Source organism: Lissotriton helveticus, chromosome 7 (genome assembly GCF_964261635.1).
Source record: "Lissotriton helveticus chromosome 7, aLisHel1.1, whole genome shotgun sequence".
Classification (NCBI taxonomy): domain Eukaryota; kingdom Metazoa; phylum Chordata; class Amphibia; order Caudata; family Salamandridae; genus Lissotriton; species Lissotriton helveticus.
In genome coordinates, this window is record NC_136068.1 from 1,198,908,723 (window position 1) to 1,198,931,351 (window position 22,629).

The 22,629-nt window shown below is 49.3% G+C and overlaps 1 protein-coding gene across 1 annotated transcript in view; it reads right to left on the reverse strand.

The window, feature by feature from the left end:
• Positions 1-11,588: 11,588 nt before the first annotated feature.
• ATAD5 (ATPase family AAA domain containing 5) overlaps positions 11,589-22,629 on the reverse strand; it is a 440,833-nt gene continuing 429,792 nt past the window's right edge. The window contains exon 23 of the mRNA XM_078654387.1: positions 11,589-13,568. Coding sequence (XP_078510513.1) covers positions 13,490-13,568 — 79 coding nt within the window. The 3' untranslated portion in view covers positions 11,589-13,489. The remainder of the gene's footprint in view (positions 13,569-22,629) is intronic.

Consider the following 22,629-nt stretch of genomic DNA (forward strand, 5'->3'; position numbering starts at 1 on the left):
CCACTGACTGAGATGGAGGAGGGCGATGGAATGGAACTACCCGTAGGAGATTGGAACGTTTCATCCACCATCTGATTGAGTCTCTGGCACCTTGTAGAAGAGAAACACGGTCCTCCCAGTGACCTGACCTCTGAGACCATTGGTCCTAGAGAGCCTGCTGCAGAGGTCTCATGTGAAGGCGTGCATTGGGCACAATGTAGATGCACAAGGCCATCGACCCCAGGAGAGGACCCTTGCCTAGCTGTGGGACTGTGATTGTCCAGTAGAAGACGACACTTCAGGAGCATAGATGACAACCTCTCCTCCGAAGGACACACGCTTGCCTGCACGGAGTCCAGGGAAGCGCCCAGGTAATGAATCCGTTGGGAAGGGTTGAGTACTGCATTTTTGAAGTTGACTTGCAACCCCAATGATTTCATCAGGTTGAGACAGAACGAAAGATGGGCCTGAAGCAGAGCCGGAGTGGAGCTTTACAGCAGCCAATCGTCTAGATAGGGATAGACGAAGATCTTCCGCCTGCGGAGAAAAGAAGCAACCACCATACCATGCACTTGGAGAATGTCCGTGGCGCGGATTTGAGGCCAAACGGAAGCACTCGATACTGGTAGTGATGGTGTCCGATCTGAAACCTGAGAAACTTTCGGTGCTTTACGGAGACAGGTATGTGAAAGTAAGCGTCCTGCAGGTCGATGGCACACATCCAGTCTTCCTGATGAAGATGCGGGAAGATCTGGTGCAGGGCTAGCACGCGGAATTTTTCTCTTTTGACGAATCTGTTCAGTAGTCGTAGGTCTAGAATGGGCCTGTATTCTTTGACTATTCCTCTTTTTTGGACAAGAAAATAGCGGGAGTAGACTCCTTGATTTCTCTGCATGGAAGGAACCTCCTCTGTGGCCTTCTTCTAGAGGAGGACAGAGACTTCGTCCTGCAGCAGTTGACTGTGGAATCGAGGAAGGTGCTTTATTTGAGGGAAGACTTGCGGAGGAAGGGACTTGAACCTCAGCAAGTAACCATGCTGCCAATACTCCGCACCCATATCTCCTTTATTATGTATCTCCACTCTTCCAGATGATGAGAAACACCCCCTCCCAATGGAGTGGCGAACAGCTGCGGAGGAAGCAACAGCTCAGGGCTTGGGAGGCTGCTTGCAGGCAGACTGCTGCTTGTTATTGTTGCCTCTGCCAGGGCGTCTCTGCTGAAATTGGGTTTTCTGCTGTGCTTGGGATGACCATTGAGGGGTTTGAATCCTCTGCTGGTAAGGTCGCTAGTCCCCCTGACGAAAACGCTTTTTAAATTCTTTACGCTTCTCCAAACCCACAGCCTTCACAGTGTCCATTTCCGATTTCATTTTGGTCATCTCATCGTCAGCATGTGAACCAAAGAGAGAAGTACCATAAAAGGGGAGGTTCAAGATCTTCTTCTGAGCATCCGGCTTGAGGCCCGTAAGGCGGAGCCACGCCGAACGCCGTGAGCAGATTCCATGAGAGTAGCCATGGGCCGCGAGGTCAGAAGCATCTGCTGTGGCACTAATGACCTGGTTGGCTACGAGCCCTCCATCCTGTAGGATTTCGATGAAGTCCTGTCGGTCTTCCTTAGGAAGCTTCTCTGTGAAGCGATTGAGAGAGTCCCAGAGGGACCTATCGTACCTCCCGAGTAGAGCAGAGGCACTGGCCACCTTCATATATGAAGCAGCGGTGTTGCATACCTTCCTGCCAAACGAATCCATGAGTTTGCTGTCCTTTTCAATCAATCAATCAATCAATCAGCCATTTGTATAGCGCACTACTCACCCGGGAGGGTCTCAAGGCGCTTGGGGGGAGGGGTATGCTACTGCTCAAACAGCCAGGTCTTGAGTTGTTTCCTGAAGGCGAGATGGTCCTGGGTCAGCCGAAGGTGGATGGGGAGGGAGTTCCAAGTCTTGGCAGCCAGGCAAGAGAAGGATCTTCCTCCGGCGGTGGCTCTTTGGATGCGTGGTACGGCTGCGAGGGCGAGGCTGGTGGACCGTAGCTGGCGGGTGGGCGTGTAGAAGGTCAGGCGGTCGTTGAGGTACTTGGGGCCCAGGTCGTGGAGAGACTTGTGTGCGTGGGTGAGGAGCCGGAACGTGATCCTCTTGTCGACGGGGAGCCAGTGCAGGTTCCTTAGGTGGCTGGAGATTTGGCTGCGTCGGGGGACATCCAGGATGAGTCGGGCGGAGGCGTTCTGGATGCGCTGGAGTCTTTTCTGGAACTTGGCTGTGGTTCCGGCGTAGAGGGCGTTTCCGTAGTCCAGTCGGCTGGTGACGAGTGCCTGTGTGACAGTCTTCCTGGTCTCGGTCGGGATCCAGCGGAAGATCTTGCGAAGCATACGCAGGGTGTTGAAGCACGATGAGGAGACGGCGTTGACTTGTCTGGTCATCGAGAGGGAGGGGTCCAGGATGAAGCCCAGGTTGCGTGCGTGGTCGGTTGGCTTGGGTGCGGTGCCCAGGGCTGGGGGCCACCAGGAGTCGTCCCAGGCGGAGGGCGAAGATCCCAGGATGAGGACTTCCGTCTTGTCCGAGTTCAGTTTCAGGCGGCTGTCCTTCATCCACTCAGCGACGTCTTTCATCCCTTCGTGTAGGCAGGTTTTGGCGGTGTCGGGGTCTCTGGTGAGGGAGAGGATCAGCTGGGTGTCGTCGGCGTAAGAGATGATGTTGAGGTTGTGCTGGCGTGCGATGGCTGCGAGAGGTTTCATGTAGATGTTGAAGAGGGTGGGGCTGAGTGAAGATCCTTGCGGGACACCGCAGATGACTTCAGTGGCCTCGGAGCGAAACGGGGAGAGGCGGACTCTGTGTTCTTCGGGCGAGGAACGAGATGATCCACTCCAGTGCCTTCTCTTGGATACCGATGTTGCTGAGGCGCTGGACTAGGGTGCGGTGGCAGACCGTGTCGAACGCAGCGGAGAGGTCCAGGAGGATGAGGGCCACTGTTTCCCCCTTGTCGAGCAGGGTCCGGATGTCGTCGGTGGCTACGATGAGGGCGGTCTCTGTGCTGTGGTTGGCTCTGAAGCCGGACTGCGAGGGGTCGAGGGATCCGTTTGTCTCGAGGAAGGCGGTCAGCTGTCTGTTGACGATCTTCTCGATGACTTTAGCAGGAAAAGGGAGGAGCGAGATGGGGCGGAAGTTTTTGAGATCGGTGGGGTCCGCTGTAGGTTTCTTCAGGAGGGCGCTGATCTCGGCGTGCTTCCAGCTCTCCGGGAAGGTGGCGGTGTTGAAGGAGGCGTTGATGATGTTCCGGAGTTGGGGTGCGATGGTGGAGTCGGCCTTGTTGAAGACGTGGTGTGGGCCAGGGTCGGTCGGTGATCCGGAGTGGATGGTGTTCATCGTGCGGACTGTGTCTTCGGTGGTCACCGTGGTCCAGGTGCGAAGGGTGGCGGTGGGGGGCGTTGGTTCGACGGTTGGGTGCGTGGGTGGGGCGCCGAAGCTGTTGTGGATGTCAGCGATCTTCTGGTGGTACCGAGGATGAGGTGGAGGCCGAATGAGACTTCATGGCAGCCACCACGATAACAGGGTCAGCTGGTGGATCCAATCTGAGGAACAAGGGGTCCTCTGCGGGAGCCTTGTACTTCTTGGCAAGTCTTGATGGAACAGAACCTGCCCAGCACTTCTGTAAAAGTTGCGATGCCATCAATAGGTCATCAATAGGTGAGACTTGTGAAGGAGGAGTAGAGGAGAAGGTCGGAGAATAGTCCCGGACAGTAGACCTCGTAGAAGAGGACCAAGTTGGAGATCTTGTGCGTCCTCTGTTATGGGACCTGCCGCGATGACGGCTGTGCCGACTCCTGGATCTAGACCAATGTCTAGACGGAGATCTTGGCCTGGGGAAGGTCTTGGCTTGGCAGGCGTTCTTGGCCGTGCTGGAGAGCGTGATCTGGCAGGAGATCTTGGTCTGGCTGAGGGTCGTGGCCTCCGAGGAGGAGACTTAGATGGTCTGACCGGAGTACTTGTCCTTGGAACAGACGGTGAGAATGCGCGGGAGTAATCCAAGCCCGGACTACTGCGACCACCCGATACAGCTCCCTGAGGACGGTGAGATGACACACTGCGTGATCTGTCTGCAGATCTGGGAGAAGCTTCTGGAGAGATCTCCACGATATTCAAACCAGGAGATGAAGATCTGTCTCCTGATGACCTGGACCCAGGTAACTCCACAACCACCGTGACCTGTTCCCTCGACGGCGAAAGCTTCGACGTCGAAGATGTTTGTGTGACCAATGGCGTCGAGCGAGGCCTTGATGCTCTCGACGTCGATCGGCCAAGCCATGGTGACCTTGACTGCGATCTTCGGCGTCAAGTCGGTGACCTCGATCTTCCTCGACGGCGAACCTCCATGGCACCCTGTCGACGAAGACCTTCGACGTCTTGTCGACAACTACCTTCTTCGACGTCGCCTAGACCTCGACCTCCTCGACGTCGAATGGTGGGATCTTAAAGACCCTCTAGACGGCGCACACCAGCCGGCGGCAATCTGGAAGCCGTCATATCTCTCGACGCTGACCCCCTCGAGGGCGGCGGAGAGTGTCTCGACGTCGACGGAAGCCTCGACGCTGACGGAGACTTGGACATGCCAGCAGCCACAGACTTCGAGCTCGAAGTGTGGCGTCTCGACGCCGACTTACTTGGCTGCGGCCGAGACACTCGATGTCACGATGGTGATCCAGAAGAGCGTCTGGGCCTCTTCGACGGAGATCTTTGTCCTCCCTTCCTCTTTCTGGAGGCAGGAGATGCAGAACGTCGCCGTTTTTGGCCATGCTTGCTTGAAGAAGACGTCCTGGGGCCTCCATGGCCACCTACCTGATGACTTTTGTCTTTCTCCATCATGGCATGAAGTCTGATACGTTCTGTCACGAAGAGTCCGCCTAGAGAACTTCTGACAGTGGTGGCACTGGTCAGGGTCGTGTGCAGATGGAAGGCACACGATGCACACTGAGTGTGGGTCAGCCAGGGCCATCTTCTTGTCACAAGAAGGACACTTCGGAATAAAGCAGGCATTCTGACAGAAAATGGAACACCACAAAAACCAAAGCAGAAGCCTTAATAAACCAGAAGATGTCAAATTTTCAGAAAGAAATCACTCAAAATAACAATTTCAGTCAAAAGCTGAAGAGCTCAAGGTCCAGGATCCTCACAGAAGGAGCCGGAAAAAAGAACAAACCCAACTGCCACCTGTGGTGCATCATGGGAGCAGGGGGTCGCCTTCAGTCTTAAAGGCACTGTACTCCAACTCTAATGCCTTAAAGGCAAGGTGTCAGTCTTTCTTTGTTTCTTTATACTATACTGCAGCCTACTGCCAAATGCCTGCAATTACAGGTTTTCCTATGGCAATAAAGCATTGTTGTATGCAAATGTTTACTGCTCTCTTTCTTCCTTAGGGGTTGGGAGAATACTACTGTGTGTATGCTAATTCATGTAATTTTGCAGCAGTTTTGCCAGTTTGGAAATGTCTTAAGCTGCAAATATGTTTTCACATATATATACATATACATATATATTTATATGTATTTTCTATATGCTCCGGGATCCCGCACATGGGCGGGATTATTCATAGATTAATGACTATTGATGAGTATCCCCTGGATGAGAAGCATGGGTTTTGGCAGAGGACTTGCCCTCTCCTTGCCCAGAGGCTGTAGAAGCTGCCTTCTGTCTTCGCTGCTCCAACCCTTGGAGCCGAATCTTCTCCGGCATGCAGGGTGCGTCTAGAAAAGGTTTTGCAGACAGAGCAGGTGTCAGGCACATGAGAGACAGGCAGCCACAGAATACAGACTCTGTGTGAATCAGACTTGGCTTTCTTTCTACCACAGTAAGGACACTTGTCAAACAGAGAAGGCATTATGATAAGAAAACTGTAGAAAGTCTGACAAAAAAGCAGCAGAAGGTAGATACAGGCCAAAGACGTTGAGTTTAGTTACAAAAATTCAGATACTGTAGTAAATTCTGAAGAAAATACCAAAATAGGTAGAGCTCAATGCTCCAGGGTCCTGCTAGCAGGATCTGGAAAAAAAGAACTGAACGTAACTGCCTCTGGCTGTGCATTGTGGGATACCGGGTGTCTCTGGAGAATCTTAAAGGCATGGTATCCATTTGCAGACACATAATGGCAGCATATGGGGGCTTCTCTGTCCAACCGTTTCATCTCTATCACGAACACAAAAAAAAAGGAGTTTTGTGAAGGGGAGTTTGCTATGTGTTGAAACTCTGTAAAATTGCTAAATTTTATACCATTCGCCCCTGGGTGGTGGGCGATACCTAAAGAGCACCTACAGAATTGAATACTTTCTTTTGAACTCGTCTCTAATTTGGTCTGTGCACGGGCCTATTGCATATTGAGTAAATTTAAAAGTTAACTGGCTATCTTTTTTCACTTCAAGATGAAGCAATGGCTACTGTAGCCTAGTGAGTTAGGCTGCATTATTGTCGCTTTATCTCTTAAGTGTCTATGCAGGCCTTCCTGGAGAAAGGCAGAAGATGACAACTTAAGAAGATATATCTAATGAAGTGCTCCGGGGTCCATGCACATGGGCGGGACTATTCACATGATTATAACTATACACGGAAATCCCCTACAAGAGAACTATAGATTCTGACAACCCTAGACGCAACGGGACAACAAAAATGTATACAGAGTTCCCCAAAGAATGAATTAAATTACTCTCTCAGGAAGAATAGATAGTGTGTCAGGGAATCAGTGACCCCTGTCCCGGGAAGACCCATAGTCTCCGGGATTGGGTCACTCCTGGAGCCCCTTTCTCAATTTTGCGATGCTTTTCTGCAGCCCCTGGTGAAACAAATCCCTTCTTACCTACAGGATACCAGAGATGTCCTTCGCCTTATTAAGGAAGTAGATGGCAGAGAAGATGTTGACCTCCTCCTCACGTTAGACGTAGAGGCCCTATATACTAATATTCCGCAACAGGCGACGCTAGAAGCCGTGGAGTCCACCTTGAGGTTGGAGGAATGGTCCTCCCCTACCCCCATAACCTTCATCATGGAACTAGCCCACATAGCCCTCACAGAGAACTTTTTCAGGTATGAGTCACAACTCTACCATCAGATCTGCGGGACATCTATGGGTTCTACCTTCGCGCCGAGCCTGGCGTGTATCTATATGGCGACTTTTGAGAAGAACCACATTTACCCACCCGAACAGAATCCGTTTCGTGAACACCTCACCCTGTGGCGTCGCTATATCGACGACATTTTAATATTCTGGAAAGGTGACCGGACTGACTGTGAGGCCTTTTGCACATGGATCAACCAACAAGACCCCTTTCTAAAGTTTACAGGCACTATTTCTGAGAGGTCTGTGCCGTTTCTAGACCTGACTATTAAGCTGGATCCCACAGAAATCTCCACCACTCTCTTCAAAAAAGAGACTGACCGGAACAGCCTTCTGCTATACAACAGCCACCACACCAGATCTTTGAGGGACAATCTGCCATTCGGGCAATTTTTGCGACTACGCAGAAATTGCACGTCTATTGGTGACTACAAACAAGAGGCGAGGATTCTTCAGCATAAGCTCCAGGACAGGGGGTACCCGACACAACTCCTTAAAAAATCAACTAAGAGGGCGCTCAACAACAACAGAGACTCACTGTTGGAAACTCACCCCAAGGAAAAGGAGGACTTGATTACTTGTGTTACAGCTTACACAAGGAACTCCACGTTCATAAAGAAGACGGTGAACTCCCATTGGGGGATCCTAAATACGGCAGGTCTTGATATACCACGTCCTCGTTTCGCCTTCAAAAGGACAGCCAACCTTAAAGACACTCTGATCAACACTCGCCCCAAAAAGTCCAGTACACGTCCGTTGAATACCTTATGGGATCTGCCCCCAGTTACGGGCCACCACCGCTGTGGGTCTTGTGTGGTCTGCCCCCAGACTATCCAGGGAAAAACTCTACAACTCCCCAATAATTTCGTGTGGCACCGTAACAAACACACTAACTGTAATAGTGCAAAATGCATCTATCTGCTTATGTGTCCTTGCAAATTAATCTACATCGGGATGACGAGGCGCGCCGTCAAACTACGCATCATGGAGCACAATAGCAACATCCGCTGTAAAAAGACTCACACAAGGTTGTATGAACACTGCAAACAACAAGACCATTTGGCTCAACACATACAATGGACTGTCATTGAGTGCCACCCATCCATCAACCAAAAGGCACTCTATAGGATGGAACAGCGGTGGGTGCACCGCCTTCAGGCAGATGACCAGGGGCTGAATGACTCTATTCCTTGGAATATGCTGGCCAGATAGTAAATGCTCAGTCTGTCCCCCTACTAAGGACCTAATCGACCATACCAATTGGGGACTCCGAGTACACCTTGTCCTCAATGGGTACTGCATCCTCACAAATGGAGAGCCATCACTCTAAGATGGCGCTCCACTGTAGACGCTCTTTAGCAGCGCCTTCTGTCCGCTTTCACTTTCCTCACGACGCGCGTCTGAACTGCTTAGCAACGCACCCCGGGCACGCCCACCCCCAACCCTCGCGGCTACCTGTTCTTAAACCCGGCAGTGACAAACCGACCCACCGGCTGTCCTGCGATTCCGCCGCCGGGGGATGGGTAGGTGCCTACAAGTCTAGCGCCCCGAGCAATCGAGGTAAGATGGGGACTCGGGTACTAATGGGGGCTGTTTAATTCATTTAATCCTTATACCTCTCGACCATGCACAGCAACTGTTGTCCGTGTCGGATACATGCCGTAGAGATGCCATTGCTCACGGTCAGCAAATACACCGTATTCACTTTCCCCATTAGGAAACGCCTTCCTGCTCAGGCTCCCCAAGGACAGACCGTGGGGCCCTTCCACCAGGGCTTACGGGTAAGAAAATTCGAGCGTCTCTTCCACCCAGACGCACTCGGCACTTAGTTTTTCCGGTTTAGCGTCAATTGGCTCTGTTTTTTGTTTTTTGTTTGTTGATACTCATTGCACAAACTGTTTTTAAGAAATACACTACCATAGGCTACCAAACATGAATGGATGACATTACATGGAGTGTAAGAGTCGATATATATCAAACAGATATTTTCGTGTCAGTGATGTATTACGTATAGGAATGACAGGAGAAAACCCATAGACCACGTTGGGATGGGTGTATCGTGTAAGCAAAAACAGTTCCCAACAGGTATTATGTAGAGACAATTTCAACAGTGTATGCAACAAGCATTACAGAAAGATCAGAGACAAGGAGTCAATTGATTTTTTCAGGAGGTAGTATTATTTACCAAAAGGCAAGGAGGAGAAAAACTTTCATAGGCAAAATACAGTTTAAACAGCACTGTAAAGACCGGATCTTGTGACAACCCAGTGACACTTGGTGCAAGGTGCTATATACAATGAGTGAAGTGAGTGTGCAAGTGCTTAAAAACAGCATTGGCGACGCATTGAGCAATTATATACATCAATTAGAGGCTCCGAAAAACAAGTTACAGTCACTTGGAAAAACAATTATTTCTACAGGAGCACAGGATGTGATATGCGTCGTATAATTCAAGCTGTACAGTCGACGGCGTTTCGATCCCCTTTATTCGGGATCGTCATCAGGACGGGGTTGTCGATAAACAGTGCTGTGGGCAAAAGAAGGGCAATTTTGAACCTGGGGATATTGGCTAGGGTCAGAATGGGGGGTGAGCCAGTGATCGGGTAATTGATAAAGTTAACATTAAAGGTGTGTATATGGCGTGGCTGGGGTGGTGGCCAGACCGGGGAACAGGAGTGAAATTGGGGGTGATTAATGTGGAGAGGCTGATGGGTATATATCGAGTTAAACAATCGCCGATTAGTGGAAGAGTGGCGCAATTGCTGCGTGGGCGGACACTCACAGTTTTGTCAATCAGGCCGGCGAGGCTAGGAGGGCTCAGCAAAGTCAATAAATGATCGGATGCTGTAAAGGAACATGCGATGGAATTATGAAAAGAAACAGGTGAGGCTTGCGACTTAGACTCGCCCCATGAAGAGCAGCGTTACCTGATTTATTGTATGAATCTGATCAGCAGACGGGATTGGCTGCGCCAGCAGGAGGGAAAGGGGAAGATCAGCTTGCGCCGGTATTGTAAGAGGACAGGTTCTAAGGTGACGGGTGCACTCGAGTTGAGCGCGCTCAGAGTGCTGGAAATGTTCTTACCTGTTTAAACTGTATTTTGCCTATGAAAGTTTTTCTCCTCCTTGCCTTTTGGTAAATAATACTACCTCCTGAAAAAATCAATTGACTCCTTGTCTCTGATCTTTCTGTAATGCTTGTTGCATACACTGTTGAAATTGTCTCTACATAATACCTGTTGGGAACTGTTTTTGCTTACAAGTGATGTATTACAGCATACATCACCTTGCTTCTGATTGATTTTTGCCCTCTCTCTCGTTCACGAAGTCACCAGTACATGTTTGTGCACGCCACTAAATTATGCATGTACACACCTTGAACCATGTTGATTTATTACAGTATGTTTCTACATGTACAGTTCCCACTAAATGCTTTTAGGTTTGATTGTATCCATTTCTCTCCTAACATCTAGGGTGGGAATTCCTGCAGGATCTCCACCTGCACTGACATACAGGTTGTATTAGAAATTTCTTTCAACTAGGTTGAAATTTCTCACGTGCTGATGAGCATCTATAGGTCCTGACGAATTGCCTTTATGGCAAGAAACATGTTGACCGCACCTGAGGTGAGGGTTGAACGAGGGCAATTTACCTAATTCCTTTGTGCCTCGCTACCCCTCCCTTTACCTTTTTAACTAGGCATTGAGCCATCTCATTAAAGTGTCCTTAATGGACTCTACTGACCTATTTTAAAACCTTCACTCACGCTCACTCTTGCACTTTTTAGGTCCCTCACACACACGCATCTATTGGCCAGGAATAAAAGAACTCCACCAAAGAGTAGCACTACGTGCTACCCGGCAGGCATTGCGCCGCCAGCCCGCCGCTGGAGCAGGAGGCCAATGATGACACGATACAATCATGAGGGAGGATGGCAATCGTTGTCCAGCCTTGTAATTGTGTGAGGCATCCTTAATTCCGTCAAAGGGTTTCACTGATTCCCTGACACACTATCTATTCTTCCTGAGAGAGTAATTTAATTCATTCTTTGGGGAACTCTGTATACATTTTTGTTGTCTACTTGTAGGACACGTACACTGGACCCCGGTAAACATTGTCCTTGGTTGTCCCTCTTTATTGCTAACACAACCCTAGACGCAATCACTGCAGTATTGTGTGTTTTGCACTTTAAAAGGTGTTTGTATAAAACAGTAATGAACTCTCATACTTCCAGCATACAAAAATCAAAGTGCTTTATGCAGCAAGCTCAGACCTTGTATTGACAATCCACAAGTTTGGGCTTTCACTCAAATTTAAATTAGGTATCCTCAAGCTCCAATGTGAGCTAAAGACTGGTTGTTGGTGGGATGCATCAGTGAAAGGCATACTCCAGCCAATATATGTACCCCCAAGGCAATTTCAAAGTTGACCGTATATCAATATGATTTTAGTAATCAAAATCAGCAATAAACAGACAGTAAAAAACATTAACATTTTCATCATAAGCAAATCAAAATTAAAATTTTTAAAATCATTTAATCAGTCAAAGAAATGATGACAATGTAAAAGAAAACATGGGTACTATTCTGAAGAAAAATATACATTTTCAAATGTAGAAAAATGTTTTAATATTCTTTACAAACTGTACAAAATGAATACACCTATACAATTTTTTACAATATCTAGTGCTTTCCGCCTTCATACCTCCGATATTCATGAGTTACAATTTGTCGTCATGGTCGATTACAAAATGGCAACGTAGCAAACTACTTATGCACAGATGTTATGGACTCACTTTAATCACCAAACTAAAATAAAGCCATGTATATGAAGAACTAAGTACACCAGAGAGAAGCATAAAACAAATCAAGCACAGATGACCAAATAAAGTGAATAAAAATAGCTGCCATCAGAACTTACGCACAAACTTTATGGCATTCCACGGTATATAAGTTCTGAACGCAAAGACCGGAGGAATAAATAAGACCACAAAAAAAAGTGGTTAACTTTAGTTTAGATTCCATCAAATGTACTTTTACTGGGTTGCAGGCAAGAAGTAGGAGAGCATTTTTTTTGTGCAAAGTTTATAAAGTTTACAAAAGTGGCAGTTCTCTCAAACAGCCTACATAACGGTTTTGAATTTTTCAAGAGACACATAAGCCTAAATTAGGCGATGCCTTTGAAAACAAAGCAACTTAAATACATTAAGATAAACGGCGAAATACTTTTAAAGGAACAATGAAAATGAGTGTTTTGAAATGAAAAAATTATGTACAAAACTAAAGAAGTAAAACAAAACCTTTTCATTTACAGACCTGTGGTCACACCATAGTGTAGGAAACTAAATTAATTGCACGCATGTTAGTAAATTCTTATACAATGCAGCAACCACAGACAGTTTACCTTATTAAGGCAGAAAACCTACACAATTTCAGAAGTTGAAAGATAGAGTTTAAAATACACAGAGTAGGAACACAAAGGAACGATAAAAAAACTGGAGACCAAAGAGTGTTGAAAGTTCAGCTTATCTTATAAAACAAAAGAATTGGCAGTGGGCTTGTATCCGTTTTTGAGAGTCTATTGTGTATAATGCAGAGCAATATGCAGTCATACGGACTGCTTAGCTGTGTCCCAAACCTCTCAAGTTTCCAGATTACATGCGTGGATACCCGGTGCCCACATTTTGTCCTCCTATTCTGAAATTTGTAGTTCGGATTTTTTTAAAAACGCCAGAATGCTAAGAACACTTCTCATTAAAGATGTCAGGTGCAGGATCTCAGCCGCTGCCAAAGACTCAGACATAAACCTGCATTTTATCCAAAGCAAGCAGGCTAGAAAGCATTTGAAATATGACAATATCTTTCACCAAACTGTGGAAAACCACCAATTTTGAAGGGCGACAATTTGATAACACGGTCATAAAGCTTGGTTGCGTGAAGGCTCTCTGCTCTGTCGAGTTAAAAAATAACTAAACTCTGAAATTAACGTCAAAGGACCTTAAACCAAAGGCGGCATTTCATTGGGTTGTCTAAAACTGCAAGCACTCAATCGTACGCACATATTTAAATAGATTATTTTCACAAATACATGCATTTTCATACTAAATAAGCTGTGGGAAAGATGCACATGCGCATTCCCCTTCTCGTCACCGGCACTCAATAGTCCTCATCATGACTGCAAAATATCAAAGGTTTCACTGTGACATTATGAGCAACGACTAAAGATGGACAGGAACACTCCTATTGATTATTTTTTTCCAATTATGCTTGGTAGAACGGTGAAGTCGATGATACAGCAAGGATACAAAATTAAGTAATTTTCTTGTAGTGTCATTGGGCAGAATCAACCATAAAAGAGATTAGCGACTGCATTCTGGACAAACTATTCGATGGTACCAAGCACTAGATCCAGGAAAGACTAGGGGAAATCAGCTGCCAGGCTACACAAAATCGTTTTTGGTAATTCCAGGTTTATTCCTTCAAAATAATGCAGAAACCTAGAAAAAAACAAAAATACAAGAGAATGTTGACTTGTAGCAACAATGTTACACAACATAATACATTTATTTTATTCATTTTTAAAGTTTTATATAGCGCTGGCTAGACCCAGAGGTATCAGAGCGCTTTACATGATCAGGATAGAATACGGCAAACATGGTATAAAAAGCATGATAAAGTAAAAAACAACCAAATTACAAAATCAAGGAGGGATGAGACATGAGTTTACACCTAGCTTACACCTAGTAAGCTTTTTATGTTACATCCCAGGCTCCTTAACATATCTTCCATCACCACAGGAGTTGCATTATTATAGAAATTTACAATAATCAGGCTGAAACCCTTATCCACACAAACCCTAACAGTGTGATAATAACTATTTCTGCGTACCATCTCTAATTTCCTAGTTTTTAGCTGGTTGGAGACATAGGTACAGAACTCCCCCTTCGCTCTACCATGTCTCGAGCTGATGGCTGGAGTGTGTAATGTTTTAAAACCACACAAATGTAAGGGTTCTACAGCCCAAGTTTCCTGCATACATAATATCTTATAGTTATTTACCAGATCCACCCACACATTATTAGACACCTTAGTTTTTAAACCTGCCACATTCCAGAACATAATCTGGCATCTATTATTTCGTGTTACCACGTGGCTGACCAAAACTGTCCGATTCCTGATTGGCACAAATATTATCCTCTGTACCGACAGCACGGACCGGATGGTCTACCTCCCTTTCATGGTGGGTATCAATAAAAAAAAAGTCTCATTTTGTGCACTTGGCACATTAACTAAACAAGTAGGTCTATCTATTAAGGTTCCTATCTTCTGGGGTGCAACTGATAAAATAATATTAGCACCATCGAGAGAATCCCTTGTCCTTGGTCAATCCACTTCTTCGAGCCCGTGAAATCCTTCCTGAACTGACATAAGGGAATATGCGTAACAACAATGCTGGTTGTCACTGGGGCTTTGTATTACAGCAGAAAACTTGTTTTATGTGGCCCATTGCACATAGCGACAATTCAGATTTCAAAACCACAGTGTTCGTATCTCCTTGGGTTAGAAAATAAGAACAAGTTACTTATCTTCAGTAAGGCTCTTTCTGGTTAATACTCTATTTAAACACAAATTCTTCACTTTTAGAATGTTCCCATGCTCCTGAATGGATCTGGAAAAATTTCATAGCTGTGCACCCCCACACTGTTACATAGTGCTGTTTGTGGACTTAATTTTACACCAGGGGTGACTGAAGGAGCCGCATACAAGAGCCAAGCCTTTGAGCTGATGGTAAATTTCTTGCTTGAGTCATTCTGCGCGGAGCACAAAACAGTTAGAGGCACTAATTTGCAGCTCTTCAATTTAGAAGCACTCCATAGTATAGGGAGGTGGGAAGGCAGTGAGGAATCTAGGGTTAGAGTATCAACTTTTGCGTAATAGTAAGTGTTGGACTTGGGCCTTAGGGCAGGTTCACCCCTAATCTTTTTGCTTTTATTTGTAACCCAGTGTTAGTGATTTTTGGGTCTTGGCGCACTTTTCCCCTGTGTCCCAGAGTAAAGTGCGTGCGCGTAGTATGCCTGGCCTGCTCTCCCATAGGAATGCATGGGGAATGTGTGTGTCCATGTTAGTTCCTGATGCGTGGGGAGTGCAGGCTCGAGTTTAGTATGTGTGAACTCGTGAGAGTGAATGCTGCGCGATGGTATGTGCGGCTTGTATGTGTCTAGAAGGGAAGTACTACTTCTGGACATTGATGTATGTGTGCAGTGAGGATGCTGGAGGGTGATTGGCTGGAGCTGGCTGGCATGCCAGGCTCCAGGAAGTCTGGATGGGTCTGCCCGGTGGTGAGTGTGAGATCAGCATGAGTGATGTGTGGGAGGAGTGCACCTGGGTCCTGGATGGGCTGGGGTTTTCCCCACACAATGCTGGCTCCGCCCCCCTGTGGTTTGTCTACTGACCCTAGCCTCCCCAGTGAATGAAAGGGGTGGTTGGGCCATCAAGGGTACTCCCAAGCCAGCTGCAACTGGTTTTCCCCCACCCTGAAACAAAGGATTTCATAGTATAAGAAGGGGCTGTGTCCCCTTACAATTTGTTCTCTCTTTTCCAGGATCCCGAGGGGGCTGTTGCTGCTGCTGGGCCAGAGGACCGCCACTTGGGGTGTCTCCCTGCCTGTAGACCCAGTGTGCTGGCTCTGGGCCCAGCCTTGCCCCCCCCCCCTGCCTGCCTAGGAGGACTTTTGCTGGGCTTGTTGGCCCCTAGCGCCTGGGAGCGCTTTGTTTGGGCCTCTAGCGCTTGAGAGCGCGTTATTTTCGTCATAGCGCTAGAAGCGCTTTATTGGTGAGAGCCGGTGCCCACCCGGCATTTGCCCCGGTCTTTGCCGATTTTGGAAGTCCCCTGGCAGGTGCCCACCCTGCCAGGGACATTGCCGCCCAAGCGAGTGCCACCTCGCTTTTAATTGTGAATTCCCGGGAGGCTACCCCGGATTGCGGCAAAAAGAAGTTCGCCTCGGCCTCAGCAGCGCGACCCGGAGCCTGGGGGCTCGTCTGCAGGGCCGCGCTGCCATTGGCTGTCTCGCCAGCCTATCGAGCTTTAGCCTGGCCGGAGGGTTGCCTGGCAACGGAAGGAGCGTCCTCGAGGACGTCGGGGAAAATGGCGGCCTAATCGCGGCTGGGGCGCCGGCCGCACGTACTGCCCAGGAGGAAGAAGGAGCCCAGCGCCTTGTCCTCGGCGAGGCTCTCGAGGGTGAGAGAGCCCCGCCCGCGGCCCGCCAAGGAAGGAGACCGCCAGCGTCCCCGCAGCCTACGGAGAGACCAGCCTGGGTGAGTGTAGTGTTGCCCAGAGAAGGGGGAGGCGTCGGGGCACGTTGACGGTGCCCGCCCCCCCCTAGTGCTCTCTCCCTGAGTGAGGGACAGTTCTGCTTCATGCGCAGAGCGGCCCCGGTTGCCAGGGGGGGCCGCTCCAACCAGTGGGGCATTTCGTGCTGAGGGCCCCGAGAGGCTCAGGGTGCCTTTGTTTGTATTTTGAGTCCCCCACAAGGGACTCCAATGAAGGAGCAAGTGTTCTTAGAGCCCCGAGGCTCTTGGGGGCAATTTGTCTATTTAGAGCCCGAGAGGCTCCCGCCCTAGTGAATTTACGAGCCTGCAAGGCTCGAGGGGGGCAGTTCCTTTGTTCAGAGCCCAGAGAAGGCTCACAGCGCCCACATTTGTTTTAAAGCCCCAGAGAGGCTCTTGGGCGCCATTCCTTGTTCTTGAGCCCACGAGGCTCCAACGTTGATCAGCCTTATTCACAACTGTCCAGCACTTAGTGGACAGTTGCTACGTTTAGGCTTGTGTGCTGTGCTGCCTGCGCAGCTTCCCTGACATTGAGACTCAGGGTATTTCAGCCTTGCGAGGCCAGTTGGCCTGAGGGACATTTCTAATGTTGTGCTACATGCACCCTGCGCAATTTATGATTTACTGCTTATGTGATTTCTGCGCAAATGTTCTACCTGCACCTCTGAATGTGTTTTAATGTTTCATGTGCAATTCTCTATGTTATTACCTTTGCTAAAAGTGACCTGCTTAGGTGATTCTTTATGTTGTATTCCCCTTTGCTAAAAGTGACCTGCTTAGAGGATTGTTTGATATTACCTTTGCTAAAAGTGACCTGCTTAGGTAATTGTTTATGGTTTATTCCCCTTTGCTAAAAGTTACCTGCTTAGAGGAATGTTGATGTTTTATTGCCTTGGCTAAATGTGACTTGCTTAGGTGATAGGTTTTCCTTCTTTAGGTCCTGATGATAAGGTCCTAGTTCCCTGCGTGATTTCCCTACAGTGTTTAGGGTGGCGTAGGAGGTATTTACCCTTTACCAGTAGTTACTGGTTGTATGCTACATTTACTATTTCTGTGTTACAGTCATTATATGTTTATGTGCTAAGTGTTATACCTACAAGTGCTATTTCTAAAAAGTGCATACCCCTGACAGTGGTCCAGGTGGCCCTGTCCTGTACATAATCCCTTGTAAATCTTGCCCGTGCCTGTTGGCACATTGTAAAGTGTGTGTGTTATCTAATGTGTTTTTATTATTATAATACAAAGGCTATTTTTGATATAACCTTGTGTGGAGTTTCCTTTGTGGTGGGCCTAGGGTGTTGTCGCTGGGGTACGCGCGCAAACGCTTTACACATCGCCTCTGAGATTAGCCTTGCTGCTCGCGTCACGTTACCTAGAGGGTAAGCAGGGGTTATCTTGGTGTGTGACTCCCTTGCCCTGACCTTAGAAATGGTGATCCCTGACTGACCTTGGCGTGAGCCTTGGCCGGCCGGGGGTCCCGCTTCTAACATTGGTGGCAAGCGGTGCGGATTGGACTTGCGTTTGCGCTGTACCACAGTGGCGACAGGCCACACTACAAAACTCTGCAATTTTAGATAACCACATTTTGGGGATTATTGTTTTTTAGGGAAGATCAGTATTGCTTCTCCTGAAAGGTGTCATTTTGTAATTTCTGTCCAGTACATTTGTTCCCCGCCCTGCTTCCAGAGTTTGGTACCTGTGTCTTTATGGTCAGGTTGAGAAATCAGGGGTGGTAGAAACTGCCTTACCGGTCCGAGGGGAGGGTGTGTGTGAATGAGTGGTGTGTTACACTGGATAGAGGAGTGCAAGTTCTCTGAGATAGGAATCTTGCTGAATTTTTGTAATTGTGTACTCCTGTGTAAGCTCAGACCCCCAGGTTCCCTGTGTCAAACTCTTCTTGAGAACGTCCGCCAAAATGGAGCCTACTTTTGATTTCTGTGATCTGTTTAGATACATTATGTTGGAGTTGGTCAGATTCTGTGAAGAGAGAGACATAGGGGTGGATGAGTCAGATACTCAGTCAGAACTTAGGAGCAGCCTGATCCTATGGCAAAAGGGTCAGTGGGATCTTGAGCGCAGTGAGAGAGATAGGGCCCGGGCCGCACGCCATGAGGGTGGTGAGTCTGTGGAGAGCCCTGAAGAATGTGAGTTGTATGATGATGACAGTGGATGGATATCAGCAGATAGTGAGGACCCCATAGGTAGGGAGTCCCTTGCTGAGTCCAGTGTCAGTACCAGCGCCCCATCCCTTGTCCTGTCCCCAGAGGAGTGGTTGGATAGGAGGGAAGAGCAGGAGCATCAGCTAGCGATGGAACAGCTCAGGTTGGAGCACGCCAAGCTAGAGGCTGAGAGGGCCTTGTTTAGGGAGAAGGTAACCCTAGAGGGTAGGTTATCCCCTGAGTGCAGTTATGGTTTTCTGGATTCCCCAGGGAGGGTTGAATCCAGTGGTGGCAGCTATTTAAATGCTAGTGTAGACAGTCCCACTCCCAGTTCCCCGAGTATGGTACCTGTTTCCCGAGAAGAGGAGTGTAGGTTGAAGTTCCGGAACCTTAGGAAACCACCTCACCAGTCTTGGGAAGATTTTCAGGATGACTGTTGTGTAGCACAGTGTGATTGGTTACGGGGTCCCACAAAATGTGATTGGGACATCTTGTTTGATGTGATTGCCAAAGAGCAGTTGCTCAGTGTTGTTTATCCAGAATTGCGCCAACACCTGTTAGGGTGTGGATTGTCTGAACCATATGAGCTGGCAGAGGAAGCCGACCGATGGGAAAGTGCGAGAGGTTCTTTAGAGTCACTAGTGAGTGATTCCAACAGTAGTGGGTCAGGTGTCCTCCAGCCCAGTGTGGTGGAGGAGGGTGAGAGTAGCCCAGCTAGGTCCCAGGTTAGTGAGGAGGGTGTAGGGGCTGACTGCCTGTCTCAGTGGAGCGGGAGTGAGTGTGTGACCGAGAGTCCCCAGAGGCCGAAGCCCTGTCACAGAGCCTGGATGGTTTCTTTAGGGAACACCAGGATGGGAACCTAAGCTTGCCTGTTAGTTCACTTGAGGGAGATCTCCTAGTGTGTAGAGGACCTGGAGCATCTGTAAGCGGAGCTTCTATGGTTCTAGAGTCTGGCAGTACCGCTCCAGTGGGGAGGGTACAGGAGTCCAGCGAAAGGAGTGATTGGGGAATAGTATGTGAGTCCCCAGAAGTCCTGGAGTGCCAGGCATTGGTTCCACCAAAGGTTCTAGACCGGAGGTTGGAAGGCCAGGTTCAGGATCCGCCTGACCTGAAGGGTGGGACTACTGTAATCAGTGTCCTGACCAGTTCTTTTTCCAGAAGTACCGCCCCAGTTGGGAGGGAGCAGGACTCTGGAAGGGGGTGCAGAGGGTGGGAGAGCCCACCTCTGACCCCGGTGCAACCTGAGGGGTTAAACCCTAGGTTGGGAGAATTGTGTTTAGAGGGAACCCCTCGCAGGAGGAGGAGGAACCCTAGAAGAAGAGGTAGGGGGAGGAGAGCCTTCCCTGAGACTCCTGGTCCGCCTGAGGTTGTAGACCCTAGGTTGGAGAACCAGTGGCAGTCTAGCCCTGTCTTGCAGACAGGAAGGGTGGAGAATGGCTATTATGTGCCAGGGGTTACTACCCCCCACTTTGTGAGTAGGCAGGATCCAGTGGTACCTGGGTGGCCTAGGGCCTGGTCCTGGCCGAGGGCAGCTGGAGAGTACCAGTGGGGTACCCCAGTGAGTCCCTACAGTAGTTTTAGAAGGAACCCTAGGGGTTCACCGTGGCATAAAACAGGAGGGTGTCCCTGCAGTTGTGGGCCCGCGTCCGTGTTTTATCGCCCCAAGCAGGGAAGTCCATCACGGTGGTGATTGGTCTGCCCTGCGTTTTGGCTGGAAGGGGGTTGTGTTGGACTTGGGCCTTAGGGCAGGTTCACCCCTAATCTTTTTGCTTTTATTTGTGACCCAGTGTTAGTGATTTTTGGGTCTTGGCGCACTTTTCCCCTGTGTCCCAGAGTAAAGTGCGTGCGCGTAGTATGCCTGGCCTGCTCTCCCATAGGAATGCATGGGGAATGTGTGTGTCCATGTTAGTTCCTGATGCGTGGGGAGTGCAGGCTCGAGTTTAGTATGTGTGAACTCGTGAGAGTGAATGCTGCGCGATGGTATGTGCGGCTTGTATGTGTCTAGAAGGGAAGTACTACTTCTGGACATTGATGTATGTGTGCAGTGAGGATGCTGGAGGGTGATTGGCTGGAGCTGGCTGACATGCCAGGCTCCAGGAAGTCTGGATGGGTCTGCCCGGTGGTGAGTGTGAGATCAGCATGAGTGATGTGTGGGAGGAGTGCACCTGGGTCCTGGATGGGCTGGGGTTTTCCCTACACAATGCTGGCTCCGCCCCCCTGTGGTTTGTCTAATGACCCTAGCCTCCCCAGTGAATGAAAGGGGTGGTTGGGCCATCAAGGGTACTCCCAAGCCAGCTGCAACTGGTTTTCCCCCCCACCCTGCACCCTGAAACAAAGGATTTCACAGTATAAGAAGGGGCTGTGTCCCCTTACAATTTGTTCTCTCTTTTCCAGGATCCTGAGGGGGCTGTTGCTGCTGCTGGGCCAGAGGACCGCCACTTGGGGTGTCTCCCTGCCTGGAGACCCAGTGTGCTGGCTCTGGGCCCAGCCTTGCCCCCCCCCTGCCTGCCTAGGAGGACTTTTGCTGGGCTTGTTGGCCCCTAGCGCCTGGGAGCGCTTTGTTTGGGCCTCTAGCGCTTGAGAGCGCGTTATTTTCGTCATAGCGCTAGAAGCGCTTTATTGGTGAGAGCCGGTGCCCACCCGGCATTTGCCCCGGTCTTTGCCGATTTTGGAAGTCCCCTGGCAGGTGCCCACCCTGCCAGGGACATTGCCGCCCAAGCGAGTGCCACCTCGCTTTTAATTGTGAATTCCCGGGAGGCTACCCCGGATTGCGGCAAAAAGAAGTTCGCCTCGGCCTCAGCAGCGCGACCCGGAGCCTGGGGGGCTCGTCTGCAGGGCCGTGCTGCCATTGGCTGTCTCGCCAGCCTATCGAGCTTTAGCCTGGCCGGAGGGTTGCCTGGCAACGGAAGGAGCGTCCTCGAGGACGTCGGGGAAAATGGCGGCCTAATCGCGGCTGGGGCGCCGGCCGCACGTACTGCCCAGGAGGAAGAAGGAGCCCAGCGCCTTGTCCTCGGCGAGGCTCTCGAGGGTGAGAGAGCCCCGCCCGCGGCCCGCCAAGGAAGGAGACTGCCAGCGTCCCCGCAGCCTACGGAGAGACCAGCCCGGGTGAGTGTAGTGTTGCCCAGAGAAGGGGGAGGCGTCGGGGCACGTTGACGGTGCCCGCCCCCCCCTAGTGCTCTCTCCCTGAGTGAGGGACAGTTCTGCTTCATGCGCAGAGCAGCCCCGGTTGCCAGGGGGGGCCGCTCCAACCAGTGGGGCATTTCGTGCTGAGGGCCCCGAGAGGCTCAGGGTGCCTTTGTTTGTATTTTGAGTCCCCCACAAGGGACTCCAACGAAGGAGCAAGTGTTCTTAGAGCCCCGAGGCTCTTGGGGGCAATTTGTCTATTTAGAGCCCGAGAGGCTCCCGCCCTAGTGAATTTACGAGCCTGCAAGGCTCGAGGGGGGCAGTTCCTTTGTTCAGAGCCCAGAGAAGGCTCACAGCGCCCACATTTGTTTTAAAGCCCCAGAGAGGCTCTTGGGCGCCATTCCTTGTTCTTGAGCCCACGAGGCTCCAACGTTGATCAGCCTTATTCACAACTGTCCAGCACTTAGTGGACAGTTGCTACGTTTAGGCTTGTGTGCTGTGCTGCCTGCGCAGCTTCCCTGACATTGAGACTCAGGGTATTTCAGCCTTGCGAGGCCAGTTGGCCTGAGGGACATTTCTAGTGTTGTGCTACATGCACCCTGCGCAATTTATGATTTACTGCTTATGTGATTTCTGCGCAAATGTTCTACCTGCACCTCTGAATGTGTTTTAATGTTTCATGTGCAATTGTCTATGTTATTACCTTTGCTAAAAGTGACCTGCTTAGGTGATTCTTTATGTTGTATTCCCCTTTGCTAAAAGTGACCTGCTAAGAGGATTGTTTGATATTACCTTTGCTAAAAGTGACCTGCTTAGGTAATTGTTTATGGTTTATTCCCCTTTGCTAAAAGTGACCTGCTTAGGTGATTCTTTATGTTGTATTCCCCTTTGCTAAAAGTGACCTGCTTAGAGGATTGTTTGATATTACCTTTGCTAAAAGTGACCTGCTT